At 35.5% G+C, this 22,010-nt stretch overlaps 2 protein-coding genes across 8 annotated transcripts in view; both read right to left on the bottom strand.

Annotated features, from left to right (window-relative positions):
- Window positions 1-1,097: 1,097 nt before the first annotated feature.
- LOC107036788 (protein tyrosine phosphatase type IVA 1) lies at window positions 1,098-11,038 on the bottom strand. Of its 7 annotated transcripts, none has more exons than XM_015254962.1 (7): window positions 10,894-11,038; window positions 4,040-4,130; window positions 3,760-3,922; window positions 3,238-3,693; window positions 2,452-2,583; window positions 1,822-1,988; window positions 1,098-1,737 (listed from the first exon to the last, which is right to left on the bottom strand). In XM_015254962.1, exons 4-7 carry the CDS (start codon window positions 3,352-3,354, stop codon window positions 1,626-1,628), a joined length of 528 nt encoding a protein of 175 aa, XP_015110448.1. In that variant the 5' UTR covers window positions 3,355-3,693; window positions 3,760-3,922; window positions 4,040-4,130; window positions 10,894-11,038; the 3' UTR covers window positions 1,098-1,625. The 7 variants fall into 7 exon arrangements, with proteins under 7 accessions (XP_015110448.1, XP_015110449.1, XP_015110451.1 ...); XM_015254963.1 differs by having other exon boundaries at window positions 3,760-3,886; XM_015254965.1 differs by having other exon boundaries at window positions 3,760-3,810.
- Window positions 11,039-16,442: 5,404 nt separating this feature from the next.
- LOC107036785 (solute carrier organic anion transporter family member 5A1) overlaps window positions 16,443-22,010 on the bottom strand; it is a 9,093-nt gene continuing 3,525 nt past the window's right edge. Inside the window, exons 2-5 of the mRNA XM_015254953.1 lie at window positions 20,006-21,589; window positions 18,562-19,104; window positions 18,094-18,283; window positions 16,443-17,532 (exon numbers count right to left, since the gene is read on the bottom strand). Of these exons, the coding sequence (XP_015110439.1) occupies window positions 16,968-17,532; window positions 18,094-18,283; window positions 18,562-19,104; window positions 20,006-21,491 (2,784 nt within the window). The 5' untranslated portion in view covers window positions 21,492-21,589 and the 3' untranslated portion in view covers window positions 16,443-16,967. The remainder of the gene's footprint in view (window positions 17,533-18,093; window positions 18,284-18,561; window positions 19,105-20,005; window positions 21,590-22,010) is intronic.

Raw genomic sequence — 22,010 nt, 5'->3', positions numbered from 1 at the left:
TCGAGGCGAGACAGCGATGAAAGTGGATTTTGCGCTTTTTAAACTCAAAAAATGAGAAAAAAATCTACTTTTAATTTTTTTTATTAACGACATGTCAATCGTTGACGACGATTGACATGAATTCACGGACGAAATAATTTAGAAAATAATAATAGAAAAACCTATCGAATTCGTTAGAAAATTCTATTGAATTTCTATTGGACTGTTCCATTAGTTTTTGGCCGATTCTATTGAAATGTTCAATAGGAAATATTCCGTAGAAAAAGTCAATAGAATTCAATTTTTTTATATAATTTATTCTCTCGAGATATTTTCTATAGAATTTCCTCGGCTCAAATTTTCCAAGTTTTTTCGTTTAATTTTCTTGATGAGAAGAAAAGAAAAATAGAATGAAAAAAACTTGGAAAATTGGAGTCGAGCAAATTCTATAGAAAATGTATGAAAAAAATGAGTTATATAGAAAAATCGAATTCTGTTTTTTTCTATTGAATGTTTCCTATTGAACATGTCAATAGAATCAGTCAAAAATTAACAGAAAGTTCAATAGAATTTTCTAACGAATTCGATAGGTTTTTCTATTAAATTTTGTCGTGCGTATTTTGGCTACCACATACATATTATAGTGACGAAAAAAAAAATGAGTTCATTTTTAATTCCCATCTGTCAAATTGAAGGTCATGACACATCAATAATCTCCATTTTTTTCATTTTTTTGATCATTCATTTTCCAAAACAACCATTCTAGTGATAAAAAAAAATTAAATAAAAATAGTTTTTTATCCATATTTTACATTTTGATAATTTTCTGTCTGTACAGCCAAACGCCATCATTGGAAAAAATCGCGCCATGATTTTTTCTCATTTTTTCAGTATAAAACCCCAACTGTGAAATTTCACGGCAGTCTCCCCTCAACTCAAGTGTAACAACGTCACCCGTCGAACATTGTCTATTGTCAAATTTCACATGTTTAGTATAAAGTACAGTAACATCTACTTCATCGAATCATCGAAGTATTCACCTCGTATTTCCCCCGTCGTTATTAAATTTTCAACTGGAAATTCAAGTGAAATTGAAGAAACAAGTCGGCAAAAATATCAACATTTTCCTTACAATCTCGTATTATTAGTTCCTTCATATTGCCATGAGAAATTTACAAATTTTAACAGAACGAAAATTTTAATACGCATACAATTGATACATATATAGTGATATATAACGTGATCGCTCGATAGCTAAAAGATATTGGACCATAGGTATACGAATTGGCCCCTAGCCCATTGACGGCAGAGTATAAAAATTAATGTACGTATAAATCGCATTGAAAACGTAAATGTACAATTGTAAATTTCAGTCAATTATTCGTGGGTATAGACTTGCCAGAGATATACATCATAAATTAAAGGGGGTAAATAAAGTAACATTGATAACAATTCGGCAATAGCCCCATCTGTTGCATTTCCACTGATAGGCCATTAGTTTGTTTTTTATAATATAATTGGTACAATATGTCGCTTTTCGTCACAATCGTGCGAACATTGGTGAAAATTATATAAACAATAATCAATTACTTGCACTGATGAAAATGAAAAATAAATGATAACTAAGAAATTCATCGTCATTCACTCTACTGGACGCAGCATGAATTCTTTTGTCCGTTCTTGAGCTTCAATCGAGATTTGGGACGATACTTTTCCAAATAGCCCAATTGTTTGGCATTTATAGCGCCACGTCGTTTCCTGGGAAAGCATAAACGAAAATAAAATGTCATGAGTGCAACAATACATGTTAATTCCATTCATCTTGAAAATATGGAAACCTACTCCCTGATGAGAGCCACAGCATCCTCGTATTTCAGTCCTAATTCAATGAGTGCAAGTGCTACCAGAACAGGCGCTCTACCGAGTCCAGCAACACAGTGCACAGCTACACATGCCTCAGGTGTTTCGCGAAATCTATTCTTCAGTAACTCGAACCAATCATCGATCACCTACAACCATTAATTCACATCAGATGAATCACGTCACAGGTCGCATTGATTTTTGCAATGAGAATGATTATGAACAATTCAGTAGCGAAGCGGTAAACCGGGTTAAGTCGATTTTGACTTTTGGCCATTTTTTGACAAATATCTCGGAATCTAAGAGAGATAGCAAAATTTTGCTCATTACCTTTTTTATAACCCTCAGTTGGCTCTACAAAAAAATTTCTATCTCTTTTAGATTCCCAGATATTCGTCAAAAACTGGCCAATAGTCAAAATCGACTTAACCCGGTTTACCGCTTCGCTACTGAATTAATTGAAAGAAGAAAAAATGAACTAGTTCTAACAAAAAGTAAAAGTTCATTGTTTTGAAGATTAAGTCATTTCTAAAAAAAATCCAATGTCATTAAGTCAATGGGGTTAATGGAGAGCACAATAATAATTAATGTTTTATTCATTTTTTTTAGTACCTCGTTCGGGGGAAATGTTCCATCATCAAACACCAAATCAAGAACATTAATTCCCTCGGATTTGAGTTCCTCAACTTTGTATGTCGGCTCACACACTCTCACAACTTCCATCACATTGTGCTTCTTCAATTCCTTAAATTAAATATAAAACATAAATTCGTAGTTTATGAGAGCAGCATGAAAAGCATTTGACGCGAATGAAAAAAAATCAATTGTTGTCATTTTTCCGATAAAAATTGTTGGACGTGAGTTCTCAAAACTTTCATTGCATTTTGTAGTGAGAAACAAGAGAAAATGCCCAAAAATTTTCATGAAGAATAAAACAAAAAGTTTTGGTGTTGAATTGTTTCGTTCGTGAAAAAATCCACGTACAAAAAAATTTAATGGAAAAACCTAGCCAATTCGCCAGACAATTCCATTGAAAAAATCATGTTAAGAAATTTCTGTAGAAAATTTCTGCATAAAATTCGATTTTCTGTACAAGTTATTATATTAAATTATTTTCTATAGAACTTATCTTTCTATAGGATGTCTATAGAAATCATATAGAATCCTATAATATAAATTCTATAGAATTATATAGAATATGGATTTTGTGGCTTCCATTTCTATAAAAATCTATAGACTTGATTCTTCAATAGAGTCGTCAAAAAAATAATATAATTTCCAATAGAAATCCAACAGATATTCCCATAGAATTCTATGGGAATATCTGTCTGTTTGGCCAGAATTTTCAATGAAATTGTTTCGTACATATTATAAAAACTAAAAAAAAAAAATATTTACTTGGATGAAAGCGTGAATAGTCTGATCACTGGGTCGATCGGTGATGAGGAATTTCATATTTTTGTATTCAATTTCGGCAGGAGCCGGCCTGATATCTTTCACCCGCATGTTGCTCATTTCTTCATACAATTGCACGTTAATATAATTAATTTATTATCCTCTTCAAATTAAATATCAAATCAATAATTCATAACTTGGCTAAACGAGCTGTGCAAGGCTACGTAATATGTCCAAATAAATTATAAAAAGGAATAATAGTAAGAAATACAGATGAAATTCTTTTGAAGATTTAGCCCATAGGTGTCAGTCTTATCGTGAGGTTCTTCATTTCACTGTATGATCCTCCTTCCTAGGACAGAGGGGAGAATGACTTTTTTTTACACACACAGAATCTTGATAGATGTCGATTCAGGCGTGAAAGATGCGTGATATGCGATTTTTATTTCGGAAGATTATCTGAAAATGAAAAACGAATAATCGGTGAAATAGGGCATCGGTGGTGATATTTCGCAGAGAGTTTACCTATTTGGCGCTGGGTAATCCCCACCAAGGTGCACTCAATGACTACGATGCCTGAACATGGTAATGTCGATTAAAAATTCTTCACTAATGAGTTTTCCTGATGACTAGCTGATTGATTTATCGTTTTCTATTGATGAATACTAGATCGTTTCAATTTTTATTTCTACAATATAACACGTATATTTCGTTTCAATCACTACGTCCTGGCTTTTTTTTTATAATCACTTGCTCCTCTGGTTTTTTTATTTTAAAATATAATTTACTCAATATTGAAACGTACGTCTTGTATCTCTCTATTTGTGTTGAGCCTGGCAGTACTCGGCGCTGTCCAGCTGAAACTCCATGTATGTGAGGATGCACTCACCAGGAAACTGAGCAAAAATTATTAACCGTTGGTTAATTGGAATTTGAGGTGATGAGACTCAAAAATCGGTAGGGGAACGTTTTCGATCGTCAATGAGTGGAGAACGGCAGAGTGAAATTTTTCGATTTTTTTTTCATTCCCGAGGTGATTGTTTTGCCTTTAAAATGAACTTTGATTTGTTAAAATCGGATCATTCGGTTGGGAGATATTGACGATTGAAGACGATGCGGTTTACGAGTGCAATGACAAGTCTACCGGTGGCCATGCCTACCCTGAAATCGTTAGTCATTACAACTCTACCGAACGTCACCTCTACCGATTTATTGATAGAACAGTCAATCGGAACATCTGCCCAGCGACAAGGCTATCACCATGGCCTGGGCGTTAACAACTCTACCCACCTGCATGTCTACCATTGATCACCCCTGAGCGCCGTCAACTCTACCAATTATGCCTATTCGCCGAAAAACAAAATTAGAATGGGCCTGATTGATGTAGTTGACGACCGGTAGAGTTGATCACCGGTAGACGTGTATGTGGGTAGAGTTGTTAACGGGTAGACCATGGCGGTAGCCTCGTCACTGGGTAGAGATGTTACGATTTCGCCTGGCTGTTTTATCTATAAATCGCTCGAGATTGCGTTCAGCAGAGTTGTGATGGCCGAGGAATTCCGGGTAGCCATGGTCGCCGGCAGATTTATCGTTTTAATTTTCTAGGTAATTTTTTAAGCCTCAAAATGAGCTTTGATTCTCTGAAATCGTATCATTCGGTCGGGAGATATTGACGATTGAAGACGATTCGGTTTACGAGTGCAATGACAAGTCTACCGGTGGTCATGCCTACCCTGAATTCGTTAGTCATCACAACTCTACCGAATTATAGATAAAACAGTCAGGGGAAATCGGAACATCCCTACCCAGCGACAAGGCTATCACCATGGCCTGGGCGTTAACAACTCTACCCACCTGCACGTCTACCATTGATCACCCCTGAGCGCCGTCAACTCTACCAATTATGCCTATTCGCCGAAAAACAAAATTAGAATGGGCCTGATTGATGTAGTTGACGACCGGTAGAGTTGATCACCGGTAGACGTGTATGTGGGTAGAGTTGTTAACGGGTAGACCATGGCGGTAGCCTCGTCACTGGGTAGAGATGTTACGATTTCGCTTGGCTGTTTTACAAATCTCTAAAAATCGGTAGAGATTGCGTTCGGCAGAGTTGTGATGACTCACGAATTCCGGGTAGTCACGATCGCCGGTAGATCTGTCGTCTGAATGTTCACGCGCTATTAGTTTATCCGTAGATTTGCTACCGCACACGTGAAGCCAACTACAGCTGACAACCGACCACGGAATTCCAATTGCGAAAGCAATTGTTGAAAGATGTTTATTTAAAACTCTCGCATTATGGAGTTCTACGCAGAAGTCACGTGCGTTCAAATGCATACCAGGTAAGGGGGGAAGCTAAAAAATTTATAAATAAAACCAACTAATAACCTTGAGACGTCCACCAACGGCGTAATATTCTAATTTTGTATATTGTCCCTGGTTGCACTGTATTATATATTTTTTTTCTCAAACATCCTCGCTGATAATGCAAACGGCGATGCAATAAAAAAGATTGAGTCGAAAAATTTAATCGAGGGGGAAAGAACCTCGATCATGTCTCAAGGGCATTTAAATATAATTCCAAATGATTTACTCCGCCCTCGTGATACACGGTTATCCAGAGCGCAACGACAAATTAACAGATGCATGCGATTGACGTACAATTGCTTTGAAAATAAAAATAATGCATTTTAACCGCTCAAATCGATTCAGGAAATGTTAACATCAGCTCCCTCGCCCTCTCTGTTTCGATAAAAATCCAAATGAATGAAAAATTCACAAAAATAAAAATATTCACCAATGTGCGCATGAGACCCGCCACGTCTCTTTGAATTTTCAACACAGCAGTGTAAAATATCGAAAATAAAAAAGCACTTGAAATTTGTACCTCAATATCATCGATACGACGGATGGAGTTGTAGTCAGACGTGCGGAATAAAAACCACTTGAACCCAACAGTCACATTTTAGGTGACACCACCACACACTGATTTATTTGAAAAAAATAATGCCAACGAATTTCTCACGACTCTCTCATGGGCACCAGCAGCTGCCTCCGAGGAAGTTAAAACGACTACCGAATTTGGATATTAATGAGAGGATTGAGGAAGCGGCTTTTTCAAGTGATCACGGTTTGACGGTCGTGCAGAATCTGGGCCAGGCACGATCACAGACGGATGAAAATAGCGATGGTAAAGACGCGCTCTCGCTCATTGGCGATATTAACGAGACAATTTTACTCTCTTCATTCCCCCTCCGACGATACTTCGATATTAGTTGTTTCTTCTTTTTTTTTTTCGAAACGCGTGGCGTACTCTCCGTAATCTTCCTTATCCACCTTCCATCCCTACCAGTGGCTTCCAACGTCATACAGAGTCAGCCAATCGTGACGACGAGGTTTTGTGACGTTATTCGTCGCACACTTTGTCCTTATCACTCATGCCATTTCGCTTCGTGATGAAATACACGGATTTTGTTGTTGATTCAGGTATCGATTACGCGAATGGCAGTTTTCATTCGGAAAATTGGGGGAATTGTTTTTTCCGGTGGCGGCGGGAGAAATATTTGGAGAGATAATGCAGAGTCGTGGGAAATTTTGGCAATTTCAAGGGAACGCATGGAGAATATTCGTTTAGAAGATTTAGGGAACATATTTATTCGGTTCGCTCCGCTCGGATGATTTTTCATTCTGAAAATCCGGGGAAAATATTTATTCTGCTTGGGAATGGGAACAATATCCGGAAATATTCAGTACACTTTTTGGAAGTTATGGGCATTTTTGTTTCAAGGAATTTCGTCATTGATAATTCAGAATTTCATGGAAAAAATTGAAAAAAATTCATACCCAGTCAGTATTATCTAAATCAAATTTCGCAAAATATTGATATTTTTTCAAACATTTCCCTCTTATAAATAAATAATAAAACTTGTTTGCAAAACGGTGGATTATTTTTTATGGCGTGTCAAAAAAATTCGTGATTTTTTCACATTTAATGAGAAAAAAATCATATTTTAATCTTTGATTACAATGGAAATGTTGATTTTCACATAAAACACTGGGTTAAATTCTGATTGTTAACCATTTCTTCTTTGAAAAACCAAAACGATTGAGAAAAAAATTTGAATTCCGAATTTAATCGAGTTTTCTGCATTTTTTTGCAGTTTTCAATAAACTTTGAATTTACCGTAAGGGTAGAGCTACTTTAATGTTCCCTGGAAGTTAATAGAACTCAGAAAGCTTCTGGTAAATATATTCTGGAATTTTCAATTAATGGGAAATTCATCGTAATTGGGCGCAGAATTTATGATCCCATTGAAAATTCAGGTAGATTCTAAATTCAGGAATTTTCCTCTCAATTCTGTTAAAAAATTTGGAATTTTTACTGAAATCTAAAATTTCATCATTTTTTTTCTCTGAAGGATATTCAAGTACTCGGCTGTTTGTCTCCAGTGAAATTGCACTTTTTGAAATTTACGAACATTTTCTATAAGTGATTCATGAACAATCAATTTCCACCATAAAAATCATTCGTTCGGAATCGAAACAAATTTATTCATATTCAGAATTTTACCAGAAATCGATGTCATCCCTACAAACACGAGGTTTCCGAAAGTTCAAACAGTTCCAATTATTTATTAATAAACAACGAATGATTTAAAAAAATAACAATTCTGTGCAAAATATAATTTTAATGACGCTGAATATTCCTGATTTTTCTTAAACTTCTCTCACGCAATTTCATTGAAAAATTTCATGATTGAAAATGGGTGAATTTACACAGAGAGAAGAATTTTCTAACGAATTCGATACGATTGGTTTTTCTATTAAATTTTTTCGTCCGTGTTTACATGGAATATGACCGTAACATAGAATTCCTGTTACCAAAATACATTGCAAAAGGGATTGACACAAAAAAAGGTGTCCGCAAACCTAGTGACTCTCAAGATGAAAAAGTCTATTGACTTGAGTAAATGGAGAATGGAATTGGAGAATAAATAATAATGAAAATGAGAGTGGAGTCGTTAATGCGGTAATTGCGAGAGATTGAAGGAATATAGGAAATTGATGGGAATGCCGTTGGGCCATGTGATTGGGAGAAAAAATAGTCGATTATCTGGAGTGCGTGGGGTTCATTTAGACGGGAATACGTGCAGTGGGAAGTGTCTTTGTGTGGACGGTGGGTTCGATGAAACTGTCGGCGATGGCGCATGCTGAGGGGGTTTTCTGGGTCGGGTTAGTTGGTTAAGTTACTGACCTCCAAATCCAGTCGCATTTGTAGGGAAATTCTGGGGGATCGAACTGAATTGGAGTTCGATTTTTGGCCAGAAACTGAGGGACGAAACTTGCACGTATGAAGGAATTTTTTTTGAAAATATAGAGAATTCGGTGGGAAATTCTATTGCATTTCCATTGAATTTTTTATTAGTTGTTTCTATTAGTTGCTGATTCCACTGAAAAATTCTGCGATTTTTTAAAAAATAGAACTGTTGAATGGAGAATATTCTGTAGAAAAAATCAATAGAATTCGATTTTTCTATAGAACTTATTCGATTGAGATATTTTTTCTAGAAATTGTTTCTAATTTTTTAATTATTAGTTTTTTTTGCTTGATTTTTTTTAATGAAAAAGGAAGAAAAATGTAGTGGAAATGTTGAAGAATTTCTCCAGATTTTTTTTCTATAGAATAATTTTTTGTGCGGAATTCTTCAATGGGATTGACTAAAATCTAATAGAATTTCTATTGAATTTTCTATCAGTTTTTGGTCGATTCTACTGAAAAATTGTGTTTTTTCAAAAATAGAACTGTTGAACTGAAAATATTCCGTAGAAAAAACCGACAGAATTCGATTTTTCTATACAAATTACTCTATTCAGCTATTTTCTATAAAAATTTCTTCAAATTTTCAAATTACCAGTTTTTTGCTTGATTCTTTCAATGAAAAGGGAAAAAAATTATAGTGGAAAACCTTGAAAAATTCATGTTGAGAAATTTCCATAAAAAATATCTCAATAGAAAAATGAAATTTTCCAATTTTTTTTCTATAGAATATTTTTTTTGCGGAATTCTCCAAAAGCATTGGCTAGAAACTAATCAGCGAACAAATGTAAACACCAATGTTGTGCTTGTGATATACCTAGTGAAATGTTCTAGTTAGTATTTTCCCTCCATAAATCTAGTCTCTTCCGGGGCAATTTTATGACGTCGGTATGTTTTTAATACTTTCCAATTATAAAGATAATTTAATTGCCTCTTTGGCAATGACAGAAGGAATTCAGTTTCGCCTGATTCTTTCCTTTTTTCGTTTGATTAAAATTACTGTTCATGACCGCCAACGGCTGAGGAGTGAGAGCTTCAGAGGATGAATGGAAAATAAAAAAAAATCCTTGTACATCTGAAGTCTGCAATATAATATCGCCGACAGGAGTCGTTTGGACACGAGTTCTACCCGATAACCATGAAGTGTGTCTATCTCTCCACAACAGGTGGTCCTGCCACCTGATCTGTCGGTTGGCAATAATAATTAAATTCATATCTGCAACGGATACAATGGCCTTCATGTGACTCCTTCAGCGGTTCACCTTTCGATATCAAGACTGAACTAGTCTGCGACAAATCTACCGGAATTCTAATTAAAAAATGATATTTTACAGCGACTTCTATTGAACATTATGGAATTATTCCACGCGATTTTTTACGCATATTCGATAAAAAACTCGAGAGTTTGATTTTTCTATAAAAGTTATTGTCTCCAGAGTTTACGTGTGAAACTCAGGAACTTTACAGAAATTTTAGGAGGAAAAATTAATAGAAACAACGATAGGATAAACAAATCAGTAGCGAAGTGGTAAACCGGTATAAGTCGATTTTGACTATTGGCCAGTTTTCAATAAATATCTCGGAATCTAAGGGAAATAGCGAAATTGTTGCGATTTCTTTTTTTGTAGCTCTCAATTTGCTCTACAAAAAAGGTTATCACTAAAATTGTGCTATTTCCCTTAGATTTTGAGATATTCATTGAAAACTGGGCAATAGTTAAAATCGACTTACACCGGTTTACCACTTCACTACTGAAATGATGATTCACTCCATTCCTGGTACAAAATCCCTTCATTGGGAATTCTCTTCAATCAATTTCATGTCAAAATTTTTATTCTCGAAAAAACGTGCTCGACTCCCGAATAATTGGAGCTTCCTCGAGCAGTTCACTCTCAAAATCGTCTAGGGGAGAAATTCCTGGTTTAAAATTGAAATAAAATCGTAACTCACAACCACTCCATTGTCATTGGTTGGAACTCACGATTTTATGTCTTCATGAAAGAGTAAGATCTCTTCCATTCGTCTGGAAGTCCCCACGAATCATCAGATAAATACGACAAGATCGACTCCACAGATATTCATAATCTCCTCTAATTAATTTCCAACCAATCAAACGGAAAAAATCCCCTAAAGCAGTAGACGAAGATAAAACAACTGGAGAAATAAATAGTGGAGGAGAATAATTCGGGATGTCCCTGAATGACGGAAGTCTATTGGTCGCGCAAATCACGAACTCTCCCAGTGGCACGAGTTTACGTTACAGGGAGTCCCAGCGAGATGTTACTCTGACACGAGAGCAACGAGAATGTCCGGATGACGATGATTTTTCGAGTTCCACTCACCTGAATCGCCATACACATTGAATACGGCAGGTACGTTGGGGCGTCGTTGTTAAAAACGATACTCCAAAAAGGGTCAGTGACACTTGCTGAACTTACACACGTCCTAACGCCAAAAAAGCTTATGGACGACTAGCAGCGAAAATGGCGGAAGTATCTTTGTGTGAGGAGGGGAGAGACGTCGTGCGCAGTGTCAGCACCCTCTGTTGGCGAAATCGGAGATGCCCAGATATCTCATGAGCATCTGAACCAAGATGAGCAGATAATTTCGAATAATTTGGCTAGAGATGCAAAATGACCGTCATTTTGTGATTATGTCATATGACCAAAAAATGACGGTCATGTGACGTCCCGAACTTTCTAATGGCAAATGACGGTCACAATTTTTCGTGATAATTAAAAAGCTAACGTCCAGCCGCGGAAAATATTCAATATATTTTTTTCAATTAATGAACAACCCTGTTACGAGATTAAATTTAACTCTCCAGCAATATTTATCATTTTTTAATATATCTTTTGTATACATATATTTTTCAATAAAAACAAGAAGACAAAAAATTATTTTTAACAACTTGTTTTTTTTCCTGTGTAATGAGGAAAACATCGATGTTATTTAACAATCCAGAAAAATCGATTCGCAATATCGACGTTTTTTAAAACATCGCCCATCCCTAATATGAAATGAATTCAAATAAAAAAAATTCATAGAGAAAAAATGAAATTGCGTCTTATAAATTGTGACGGTCATAGAAAAGAGGGAGGGGAATTGTGACAGCCGTCATAAATGCCTCGTCATGTGACCGTCAATGACGCTGAGGAATTCGCTGAATAACTGAATGCAGATATATCTCCAGTTTTCGTGTATTATAATAATCCAATGATTTCACACGTACCAGTCACTCAAGGACTAACAATAATACCTCAAATTTACAAATTCGTGATATGGAACGGAAACCCTGCCGATGAACAATTGCACTGATTGCGTTATCGCTTAAAATCTCCCCGCTATCGCTTTCTCTGGAATTAGTCACTGATAGCGTTAGTTAATTTTTTCACACCAACAAATTTCTTCATTGATTTAAGGCATATCTTTTTCGCTAATAATGAAGGGCTATCACACGCTCTCGAGTACCAACTGATACCAAATTCTATTCATATCAACATTTTTTTCTATTTACAACTGTGGCCTTGAATTACTGCAATTTATAGTCGTTATACATGATTCTTTGTCGAGTTAATCACTTGATCTTCAATAAATTTGGGAATACTTTACCATTTTCAATGGTACAGAGGTGCATAAAAGCAAATGGAACTGAAAATATTCAAATTTCAAGGGAGAGTATTAAATTTTCTGCAATTGCTGTCATTTTTTTTCGACATTTTTACAAAAAAAAACAAGCAATTCATGAACGAATACATGTTCTCATTTTTCCAAGTTTGGAATTATGTTTTCATGATAACGAATGCAAAAAAGAGTGCAAAAATTTCAAAGACCATTCGATTTTCCGCAATTGTTGTAATTTTTCTCGACATTTTGACAAAAGAATTCCCATCTCCCATGAAATTCATTGATTCAGCATTATTTTTCAATCAATTCCTGAACAAATACATGTTCTCATCTTGTAATCCCTCGCTTCATCAGTATACGTAACGTTTTGAACTTATCCTTATGATCCCTACCAAAAATACATTGATATCTACAAGCTGGTGCTATCATCGTAATCGTAGATTTGACATTTTCCTCGTGATTAATTTCCGGCCACGGAAATTAAATATCCGGATCGAGAATCTCTTCAAGTAAAAACATTTTCTTCATGATATTGTATTTCTCTGCGCTGGGGAGTATATCATACAATGCTGCAGGCGCAAAAAAAGTGCCCGTAGGCAAAAAAATTTTGTAAAAAAACCTTGCGAACCTTGCGATTTCTATTGAACATTCTATTAGTTTTTGGCCGATTCTATTGAATAAATTTCTCAGCTTATTTGTGTCTTTTTCAGTGGGAATGTTTAATGAAAAATATTCTCTAGAAGAAATCAATAGAATTTCATTTTTTAGACAATTTTTCTTGTTTCTATAGAAATTCCACGACATAATTTTTTCAAATTTATATTTTCTTTATTTTCATAAAAATCAAGCAAAAAAATCTATAGATTTTTTTTTCATTTTCTATAGAAAATATCTATAGAATTTCGATGAAAATCTATATATATTTTTCTAACCAGTTTTTCAAAGTAAAACGCTACAGATCCGGGGTTTTTCTATAGAAATTCTATAGCAATATTCTATAGCAATATTTTCTATAGAAAATATTGATATAGAATTTCGATGGGAAAAATCTGTAGATATATTTTCTATAGAATCTCTATAGCAATATTTTCTATAGAGACCCAATCGAAAATCTATAGAATGTTTTTGTTTCATTTTTTTTTAAGAACAACAATGAAGTGAAAAAACTTAGAAAATTTATGTGGTAGAATTTCTATAGAAAACGTCTCAATAGAAAAAATATAGAGCTGAAATTCTGCAGATTTTTTCTACAAAATAGTTTCTATTGGGGATTTTTAGATAAAAAAAAACGGGCAGTAGAGGTGCGGAATTCTCAATAGAAGTTCTATAGAAATCCTATAGATTTTTCTGCCAAATTCGCTAGGTTTTTCTATGACATTTTTTCTTGGGGGTTATTTTAGATGAGAAGCAGTAAAATAAACTTTTTTTTTCACACCCCATCGTCATTAAAGTACTATTTTTGAGCTGTTTGATAATTGAATTTGATTCATTCATTTTCCCTTCGGTGATTCACGGTGCATTAGCACACTGTGAACAATTGACGGTGCTTGCGCATAAATTGACGAGTACGAGGGGGTAATCACTCATAACGTGAAAGAAATTTCGTTTTGAAAATTTTATTTTGAATTCATTAGAATATACTGCTGAAAAAGAATTGAAATTATATAAAATTCCAAAATTCACTGAGAATTTAATGGAATTTGCCATTAAAAGTTGAAAAACTCAATAGATTTCCTCATTTTTGAGCAGCAGAAAGATGAAATTTTCCCAATCCACTTCAAGTTTCAATTGATTAAACATCCAAGAATAAAATTTCTATTTTTTTTGGTCAATTTTTTCCCGCTTCTGATCACGAAAATCAAAATGTTGAAATGTTGTCGAAATGAAGAAGAAGAACGGATAGAAAGAGGCCCTCCTGGGAAATTCTGAGGGAAATCTGCTATTTTTGAAAAAAATATTCTTATTTTTGAAACTTTATCTAAAATTCATCAGAATATCCTCTTGAAATAGCATAAAATCTCATGAAATCTGAAATTCAATGGAATTCGCAGATAAAAATACAAAAATTCAATCAATTTCCTCATTTCCGAGCAGTAGAAAAACGAAATTTCCTCCATCCACTCGAAGTTTCAGTAAACTGAACATTCAACAATACATTTACCTGAATGTTCTTCATGTCTATCAACTTTTGTGGAACAATTACGCCGCAATTTCCAAATTTCCACTGACTTCACCACAAAATTCAGAATTTTGTGGTAAAGTCAACACATGAACCAACTCCACCCCTCCCTTTCATTGAAATAATTTTTTTCAGAGTGATCACCCCAACCTCAGTCCAACAATTTCGTTTTCTGAATGTTTATTCCCTAAAATTTCCACACTCCATGGACGAAAAAATTTAATAGAAAAACCTATCGAATTCAATGTTTCTATATAACTTATTCTATTGAGATATTTTCTATAGAATTTCCTCGGCTCAAATTTCCTAAGTTTTTTCGTTTGATTTTCTTGATGAAAAGAAAAGAAAAATAGAATGAAAAAATCTTGGAAATTTTGGGTCGAGCAAATTCTATAGAAAATATATGAAACGAATAAGTTAATAGAAAAATCGAATTCTGTTGACTTTTTCTATTGAACATGTCAACAGAATGAGCCAAAAACTAATAGAAAGTTTAATAGAAATTCAACAGAATTTTCTAACGAATTCGATAGGTTTTTCTATTAAATTTTTTCGTGCATTTCGAATGACAAACGAAAATTTTCTCCTGTTCCTGAGTTGGGTCAATGAGTGTTCCCTTCTCCCTGTCATCAGCACTTTAATTATCTTGATTACTCCCTCCAGGACAATCGAGAAAGCTTCAGGTACAACCATAACGTCATAATTCCTGACAACGAGCGGATTTTTCAATTGAATTGATCTCCAGCGTGATAAGAATCACTCCAAACTCCTTCAACTGTATTTTACAATAATTTTCTCACTATTGCTGTTAATAGTCCATCATATCAATACATATTTATATAATTAATTATCAGCATTATATGCGTCATTACAACTCATCACACGAGTGAATCATTAAGTATTAGATAGTCGTATGGGATTTGGATTTTAATCTGTACATATTTAAAAGTGAAAAATTGTTCACTTTCATCACTATTGCCGTCATTCGTCTGTACAATAGAATTGTCGCAGCAATTCCGTCGAAGGAAGAAGTAAAAAGGTAATAAATGGAGCCCAACCTTGATCATATACCCGATAATACTATATTGACTGCTCAGAACTCGTTGATATGAAATAATGTGCAACTTACATATTACGAGACTCTTTACTTAATTTTTTTTTGTTTCTCTTCACGTGTGGAGAAATTTAATAGAAAAATTCTATTGGAAGTCTTTAAGAATTCTGATAGAGGCGTACGAAGAATTTTACTGGTTTTTTTTCAATAGATATTTGGTAGAAAAAAGTGATTTTCGAATTTTGAATTCATTCTGATTTTCCTATAGAAATTTTTGGATATTTTTACGCGGGATTTTTAAAGAAAAAAATCTCCACACAAGAGATTGTATAAAAAATTCGGAAACTAGGGATTTTTTCTAAAAACTAATTGATTTTTCAATAGATTTTTTAAATAAAAAAAAGTAAATTAATTCTAATTTTCCTGTTGAAATTGTTAGGCATAAATTTTTCCGCTGGATTTTCATTTGTTTCTTATAATAAAATTCAAGCAATAAACTTGTAAAATTATGCCCATGAATTGACAGAAGGAGTTGTATAGAGAAATCGAAAACTAGGGACTTTTTCTAAAAACGAATAGCATTTTTCAATGAAATTCTAACAGAACTTTTCTATTTAATTTCTTTATGGTAAATGATTTTCTCAGAGTCTTTCAAAATTGTGTTGCACCTATAATCGACAGATTATATCCCTAATTTTGCGGTTTTTAAGGCAGTTATGTCGTTATATTTACAGTATCTGTCAATGGGGATATTCACACCAGTAGTTCAAACGAGTTAAGTATGGCCAAGTTGAGGATATTCAAGTACTTCAGTATTTTTCTTCATTGAGATCATCTTCAACATCAGTTTCTCATGAACAAACTATTTGTATTATTTATTCACAAGAATTGAATGTTTAAAAATAATTAATTCCTTGGCAAATGCACTATCCAGTTTTCAAGAATTATTCTCATGCAATTGAATTTGAAAATTCGATCATTTAAAATCCCAAAATATATAAAAAATGATGTATTCTAGTAATTTAGGATTTTTTTTGCATTGAGATAATCTCAAACAGTTTTTTATGAACATTTCCATTATTTTTTTAAAAATAAATGTTTAAAATGATCAATTTTCTGCAAAATATCTCCATTAATTCTTTAAAGATTATTCTCGTGCAGTTCAACTCGAAAATTTCATAATTAAAAATCCCCAACGAAATAAACAATTTAACATTTAAGTTGTTTCGAATTTTTTCGTCGAGATTATCTTAAAAATTAGTTTCTTACGAACATCTTCATTATTTATTTAGAAACAAATGTTTAACATGATTAATTTTCTGCAAAATGTCTCCATTAAAATTTTTCAAATAATTATCGTGGACTTAAATTCCAAAATTTTCCGATTAAAAATCCCCCAAAAGCCTGAAAGCTTGTGAATAATACTTGAATATCCTTGAAAAACCGATGTAAACATCCCCAGAGTCCCCAATAAATGCTGTCATAATAAATTTCCATAAATTCGTCTATTAAAAAGTTCCCCCCTAGTATTTTCATTCCTATACCTAAAACTATCATTAAACATGATGATTATTAGTGTCCGAGTAATCTGGTAATAATTTTGGATGAGACGTTGAATCCACAGAGCCTTGGGTCAGCTGTGCTGACTCGGATTCCTCAATATTTGTTGATTTTGTTGGTTCAGTTGGCGATGAAATTGACGATTGAGTATTGCTAGGGGAATTACACGTCACCTGATCGTTATCTGGATTATTTTGATTGCTAGGTTTTTCCTCGAAGAGTTTATCGAGACTTATTATTGATCCAATGAGATCATTGACAGTCAGTGCTGCTGGCATGTCCTCCATTTGTCTTCTTCTCCTTATGAGCCACCAGTCAAGGAGGAATAGGGCTAGAGCGAGAATTTTCATGCCTGCACAAAGTCCAACATATCTGTACCTGAATTGCTCAATGTCGTACAGCAAGCATCGACCACCCTTTTCACCGCAGGTACTCTTCCAGAGGAGGCAGGTGGAGTCTATCAAATTTCCGAAGAGTATTGGAGCAGGAATGTAACCGAACAGCCGGAAAATTACGAACTGCATTCCAAGGGCGAACGATCTCTCTTCCTCGGAGACTGATCTGTAATGATTATTTCAAAATGAAGGGTTTTTTTTCTAGATTATTTGTCTAGCTTTAGGGAAGTGAGAATTCTGTTGACGTTCAATGGTGAATTTTACTTATTTTGTGACAGTTTTTTATGGAAAATTACATGCTGATTCTTAAATGTAAATATTCTTCTGGGTTTTTTTTCGATGAATTAGTTTTATAAATTATTTTCCATAAATATTTTTGGGTAATTTTCCTGTTTTTTTATATTTTGAGATGAGGATAATAAAAACGAAAGAAATTTTAAAGAATAGACTGATTAGTAATGATTGTTTAAAACATGAATGATTTTTTAATGATTAATTGTTTAGTTTTAAGGGAAATTTTTGAGAATTCTGTTGACATCCAATGATGAATTTTAGAAATTTCGTGATGGATATTTTTTGTGGAAAACCAGATGTTGACTTTTAAATGTGAATGTTCCTCTGGGATTTTTTCTATGAAAGTTTTTGGTCAATCATCTAAATTTTTCAACTTGACGACCCGAAGGGATGACGCTAGATTTTTTAAAGATATTTATTGATATTCACTCACCGAAGTACTATCATGAGCAGTGGCATTTGAGTAACAGCAACGACAAAAGTCATGAAGAATAGGAGAATAAGAAAAGGGAAGATTGTCTTGCATGGTGAGGTGCACGGTCCAGCTGTTGCAACTGGTATTGCTGTTACTTCAGCAAATTCATTGGCTGCTGGAGACAGCATTGTCAAATTTCCATGAATACCTGTTTGAAATAACAATAATGAATAAAATAATTAAAACAGTCAACAAATAAACCAAATAAATAAATTAAATAAAAACTCTTGATCATGAATTTTCTAAGATTTTCCGTTGAGTTTCGTAAAAATAACAAAAAACTAGAGGAAAACTTCATCATAAGAAACTGTTTTACCACTTCACCACTGAATGTCTACAAAAAAAAATCTAATGCAAATAAATCCTAAAATCTTCAATTAAAAAATTAATATTGACTGAGAACTGTTGACATTTTCAATCACTCACATGCGCAATTTGTGAAATTTGATTTCGAGCTAAAGGCAGTGCACCCAGCATGACAAGGGCTGAAATACGTGAGGCCATTATTCCCACAGACTGGTTCGACGTCGTTCATTCGGCACTCACACCCAAAATTGCACGAAGCAGTGAGATTAACTTGAAATGGTTCAGCAGCTTTCGTACTGCTGTTGAAATAGGGTATCGTGGTGCCAGCCATTCTGACATTGTCACAACCGAGGAAGAAGAGTAGAATGTAGCACATCAAGCATACGACATTCGACACGAGAACAAACTGGACAGCTCCCTTTGGCCTCAGCTCCAGTCGTTTCAGTAAACAACCGCCGAAAAATATTCCAATGCAAGCACCAGGCATTGCTATCGATCCAGTGAATATACTGGCTTGACTCTTTCCTAAGCTGAACTGAGTCTCGAGATATTTAGGCAAGAATACGACGAAACCAGAGACTATTACTAGCTCCATGCAGGCACCCAGGCATGTTATCACGTATACTGGATTGCAGACGAGCCTCCACATGCTTCGTGGTATGTCTGTAAAGAGAATAGACGATTAATTATTTAACAATTAATTATTGAAGACAATTAGGAGAAAATGAAAATTTTTTTAACGACCTCTGTGGAATTTTTATTGGAATTTTCGTTTTTTTTTCATTATGAAAAAAATCTATATATCTGGCATTACAATTCGTTTATCGTCATTTTTTTAGTATTTGATGGGAAAAATGGCATAGATTTTAGATTTTTCTATGAATTATTCTCTTGAAATTTATTGTATTGAAATTCTAGGGCAGAAATGTAACGTTTTTCAACTTCCTTTTCACTATAAAAGTGTAAATCTCTATAAGTTAGATAAAAATCATCAACATCCATTAATTTTTTCTATAAAACATCCGCAAAAAATGAATGGAATTTCGATTGAGAGAATTTTCATTGAACTTCATCAAAATTGCATGAGAAGAAATTCTATAAAAAATATCTCAACAGAATAAGTTGCATAGAAATTCTATTTAATTTTTCTATAGAATATTTTCTTTCGAACATTCCAATAAAATCAGCCCAAAACAAATAGAGAATTCAATAGAAATCCAATAGAATTGTCCACCAGATTCTCTACGTTTTTCTACAAAATTTTTCGTGCGTGAGTCTACAATTTCGCACTAAATTCGGAAAAAAAAATTTTCAATTTTTGTTTGAATTCTGTCTATCAATGAAAAATAAAAAATATCAAATAAAAATATGAAATTTCTTTTGATTTTCCATTAAATGAATTCTCAAGCCAAAACCAAATATTTATTGATTTCGAAGACTGTTGATAATTACGTTAAATTTTTTTCTAGTGAATTTCTTTGTGTCAACATTTACATGTCGCTTCCACATACAATAAAATCGCCCCCCCCCCTCCCCACAATGAATAAACTCCCCAAAAACTCACCCTTAACATCCTTCCCATATCCGCTGTCATCCTTGCCCCTCTCGATCTCCTTGCACCTCTCCTTCTCCATTCCCCCCTGTTTGCTCTTCTCCACCTCAATCTTAATCTTCTCCTTCTCCCTGAGCAGAGTCTTGGGAAAGCTGAAGAAGGGAATGGCCACGAGAATCAGCAGCAGTCCACAGAGGAGAAATCCCCCCCACCACATGCCCACCCACCTGTGATCCCCAGGACCAATGCTGATGATGGTCGACGACAACGAGTCCATATGAAAGGACAGCAGATAAGCCCCCAGAAGGAACCCCAGCACAGGTCCAAAAGCAGCCATGCTGTACATGCAGCCAATGTACAACGAAGCACTCTCAGGCCTGACATGATCATCAATATAAGTGGTGCCAAGGGTGAACAGAGGAGATCCCCCACACCCAAGGAGCAGCTGTGCCAGAACAAACAGCATCACCGGTCCAGTGGTTGATGGTGACCCCTGAATGCAGTTGTCCCCCCTGAGATTATTGTGCGGAGCCAGTGGAGGTGCTGACAGCCCAGAGGACAGCCTCCCCAGTCCCATGTCCTGTTCCCTGATCGAGACAACACGACAGATGTTGTCAGAGCTCGAGTTGTTGAGTGTAGTCGTTAAATTTTGCTCAGCAGTGAAATGAGGAATCATGAATATCATGGAGCCCAGGCCCATAATGGCAGCCCCAATGGCGATCCACACTGGAATGTGCCTCCTGCTCCCCAGATAGCTCACAAAAATAACAGTCGTGACATTTCCAATCTCGTAGGAGCTGGCTATGAGTCCCGACAAGCTGGATGGAATTTCAAATCTCTTCTCAATAGTCGTTATCACTGAGTTTATGTAGCCCGAGCTGAGGGCTTGCTGGACAGTCACGAGGAATGACAGCAGAAATACAAATACTTTTATTCCAGCAAATCTCTGGATGAAGGCTGGCCTGCAGTGGAGTATTCCGCAGTCCTTGTACTCCAGGTTCATGGGGGGTGTGTGGGCCCTCTCCTTCTCGGGTTTATCGACGAATGAAGCACTTGGATTTCTGCTGTGACACTTGATGATGAAGTCACGGTGGTCCACGAGACCTGAACTGGGATTTCTGCTGTGACATCTTATTACTGTGTCGTGGGTCAGTCTTCCGTCGTTCGGTGGGAGAAGGTCCAGTCCCACTGACTGACTGTTTCCCGTGCTCTCGGCGTAGAGGCCCGTCATTGCGTACATACTCTCGTTGCGACGGTGGCCGGGATAGTAGTGGCTCGCTGATTCCGATCTTTTCTGACCGAAGATGCTGCCACTGCCGTTGCGCTTGTGGCCGAATTCGGGGCGTTTGTGGCCAAAGGCACTGGAGATACTCTCGGCTCGACGGTGGCCGGTCTCAGGGCGCTTGTGGGGAATGAAACCCGAGCCCGACTCCGTGCGCTTGTGGGTGAACATGCTGGAGTTGGAGCCCGTGCGCTTGTGGGCACTTGTCGAGGCCATTTTCGGGGGTGCGAGGGGGCTTCAGGGGTTTAGAGGAGATTCTTTTGGGGGGCTGGGGCGTGGGAGGGCCCGGGCATTATCTTGCCGAGGCGGGCAGTCTGGAATGGCAAGAGAATAGAGTGATTATTGAAGGGAAATTATTATTACTCGGCTAGGGGGGTACCCTACTCGCTTCCCTCGCAAACCAACTATCGAATTCGTTAGAAAATTAGCTGTGTGAACTTGGAGTGGAAGTTTGATAAATCGATTTTTTTTCTTATAGTATCGATTGTACTCAGTGAGTACCTAAATGTACCACATTCATTTTCGTACAAACGTCTCATCTTCCGTACTTCCACTCCCATCGCAGTACAAACGGAACAATTTTCTGTACATGATAATGAAACCAAGTACAAACCATTGTGAGCTTCAAAAACAGTCGTAGATTATTAAGAAAAATGATACATTTTCCGAGATAATCGCGAAAAACGAAATCGCCAAAAAAAATTAATTTAATTTATCTTGTATAGGGTGTAGGAA

The sequence above is a fragment of the Diachasma alloeum genome, unplaced genomic scaffold (assembly GCF_001412515.2).
Source record: "Diachasma alloeum isolate Michigan unplaced genomic scaffold, Dall2.0 Dall_scaffold_00211, whole genome shotgun sequence".
Lineage (NCBI taxonomy): Eukaryota > Metazoa > Arthropoda > Insecta > Hymenoptera > Braconidae > Diachasma > Diachasma alloeum.
The sequence above is the reverse complement of the archived record's forward strand: the minus strand, read 5'-3'. Positions and strand labels throughout refer to the sequence as shown.

Bases quoted from the DNA above. Each gene is read 5' to 3' on its own strand.
- LOC107036788 (XM_015254959.1), bottom strand. From the start codon at position 3,354: ATGAGCAACATGCGGGTGAAAGATATCAGGCCGGCTCCTGCCGAAATT. The intron at 2,584-3,237 runs GTAAATATTTTT...ATTTAATTTAAG, and splicing joins CTATTCACGCTTTCATCCAA to GAATTGAAGAAGCACAATGT. The intron at 1,989-2,451 runs GTACTAAAAAAA...TAATGGTTGTAG, and splicing joins GAACATTTCCCCCGAACGAG to GTGATCGATGATTGGTTCGA.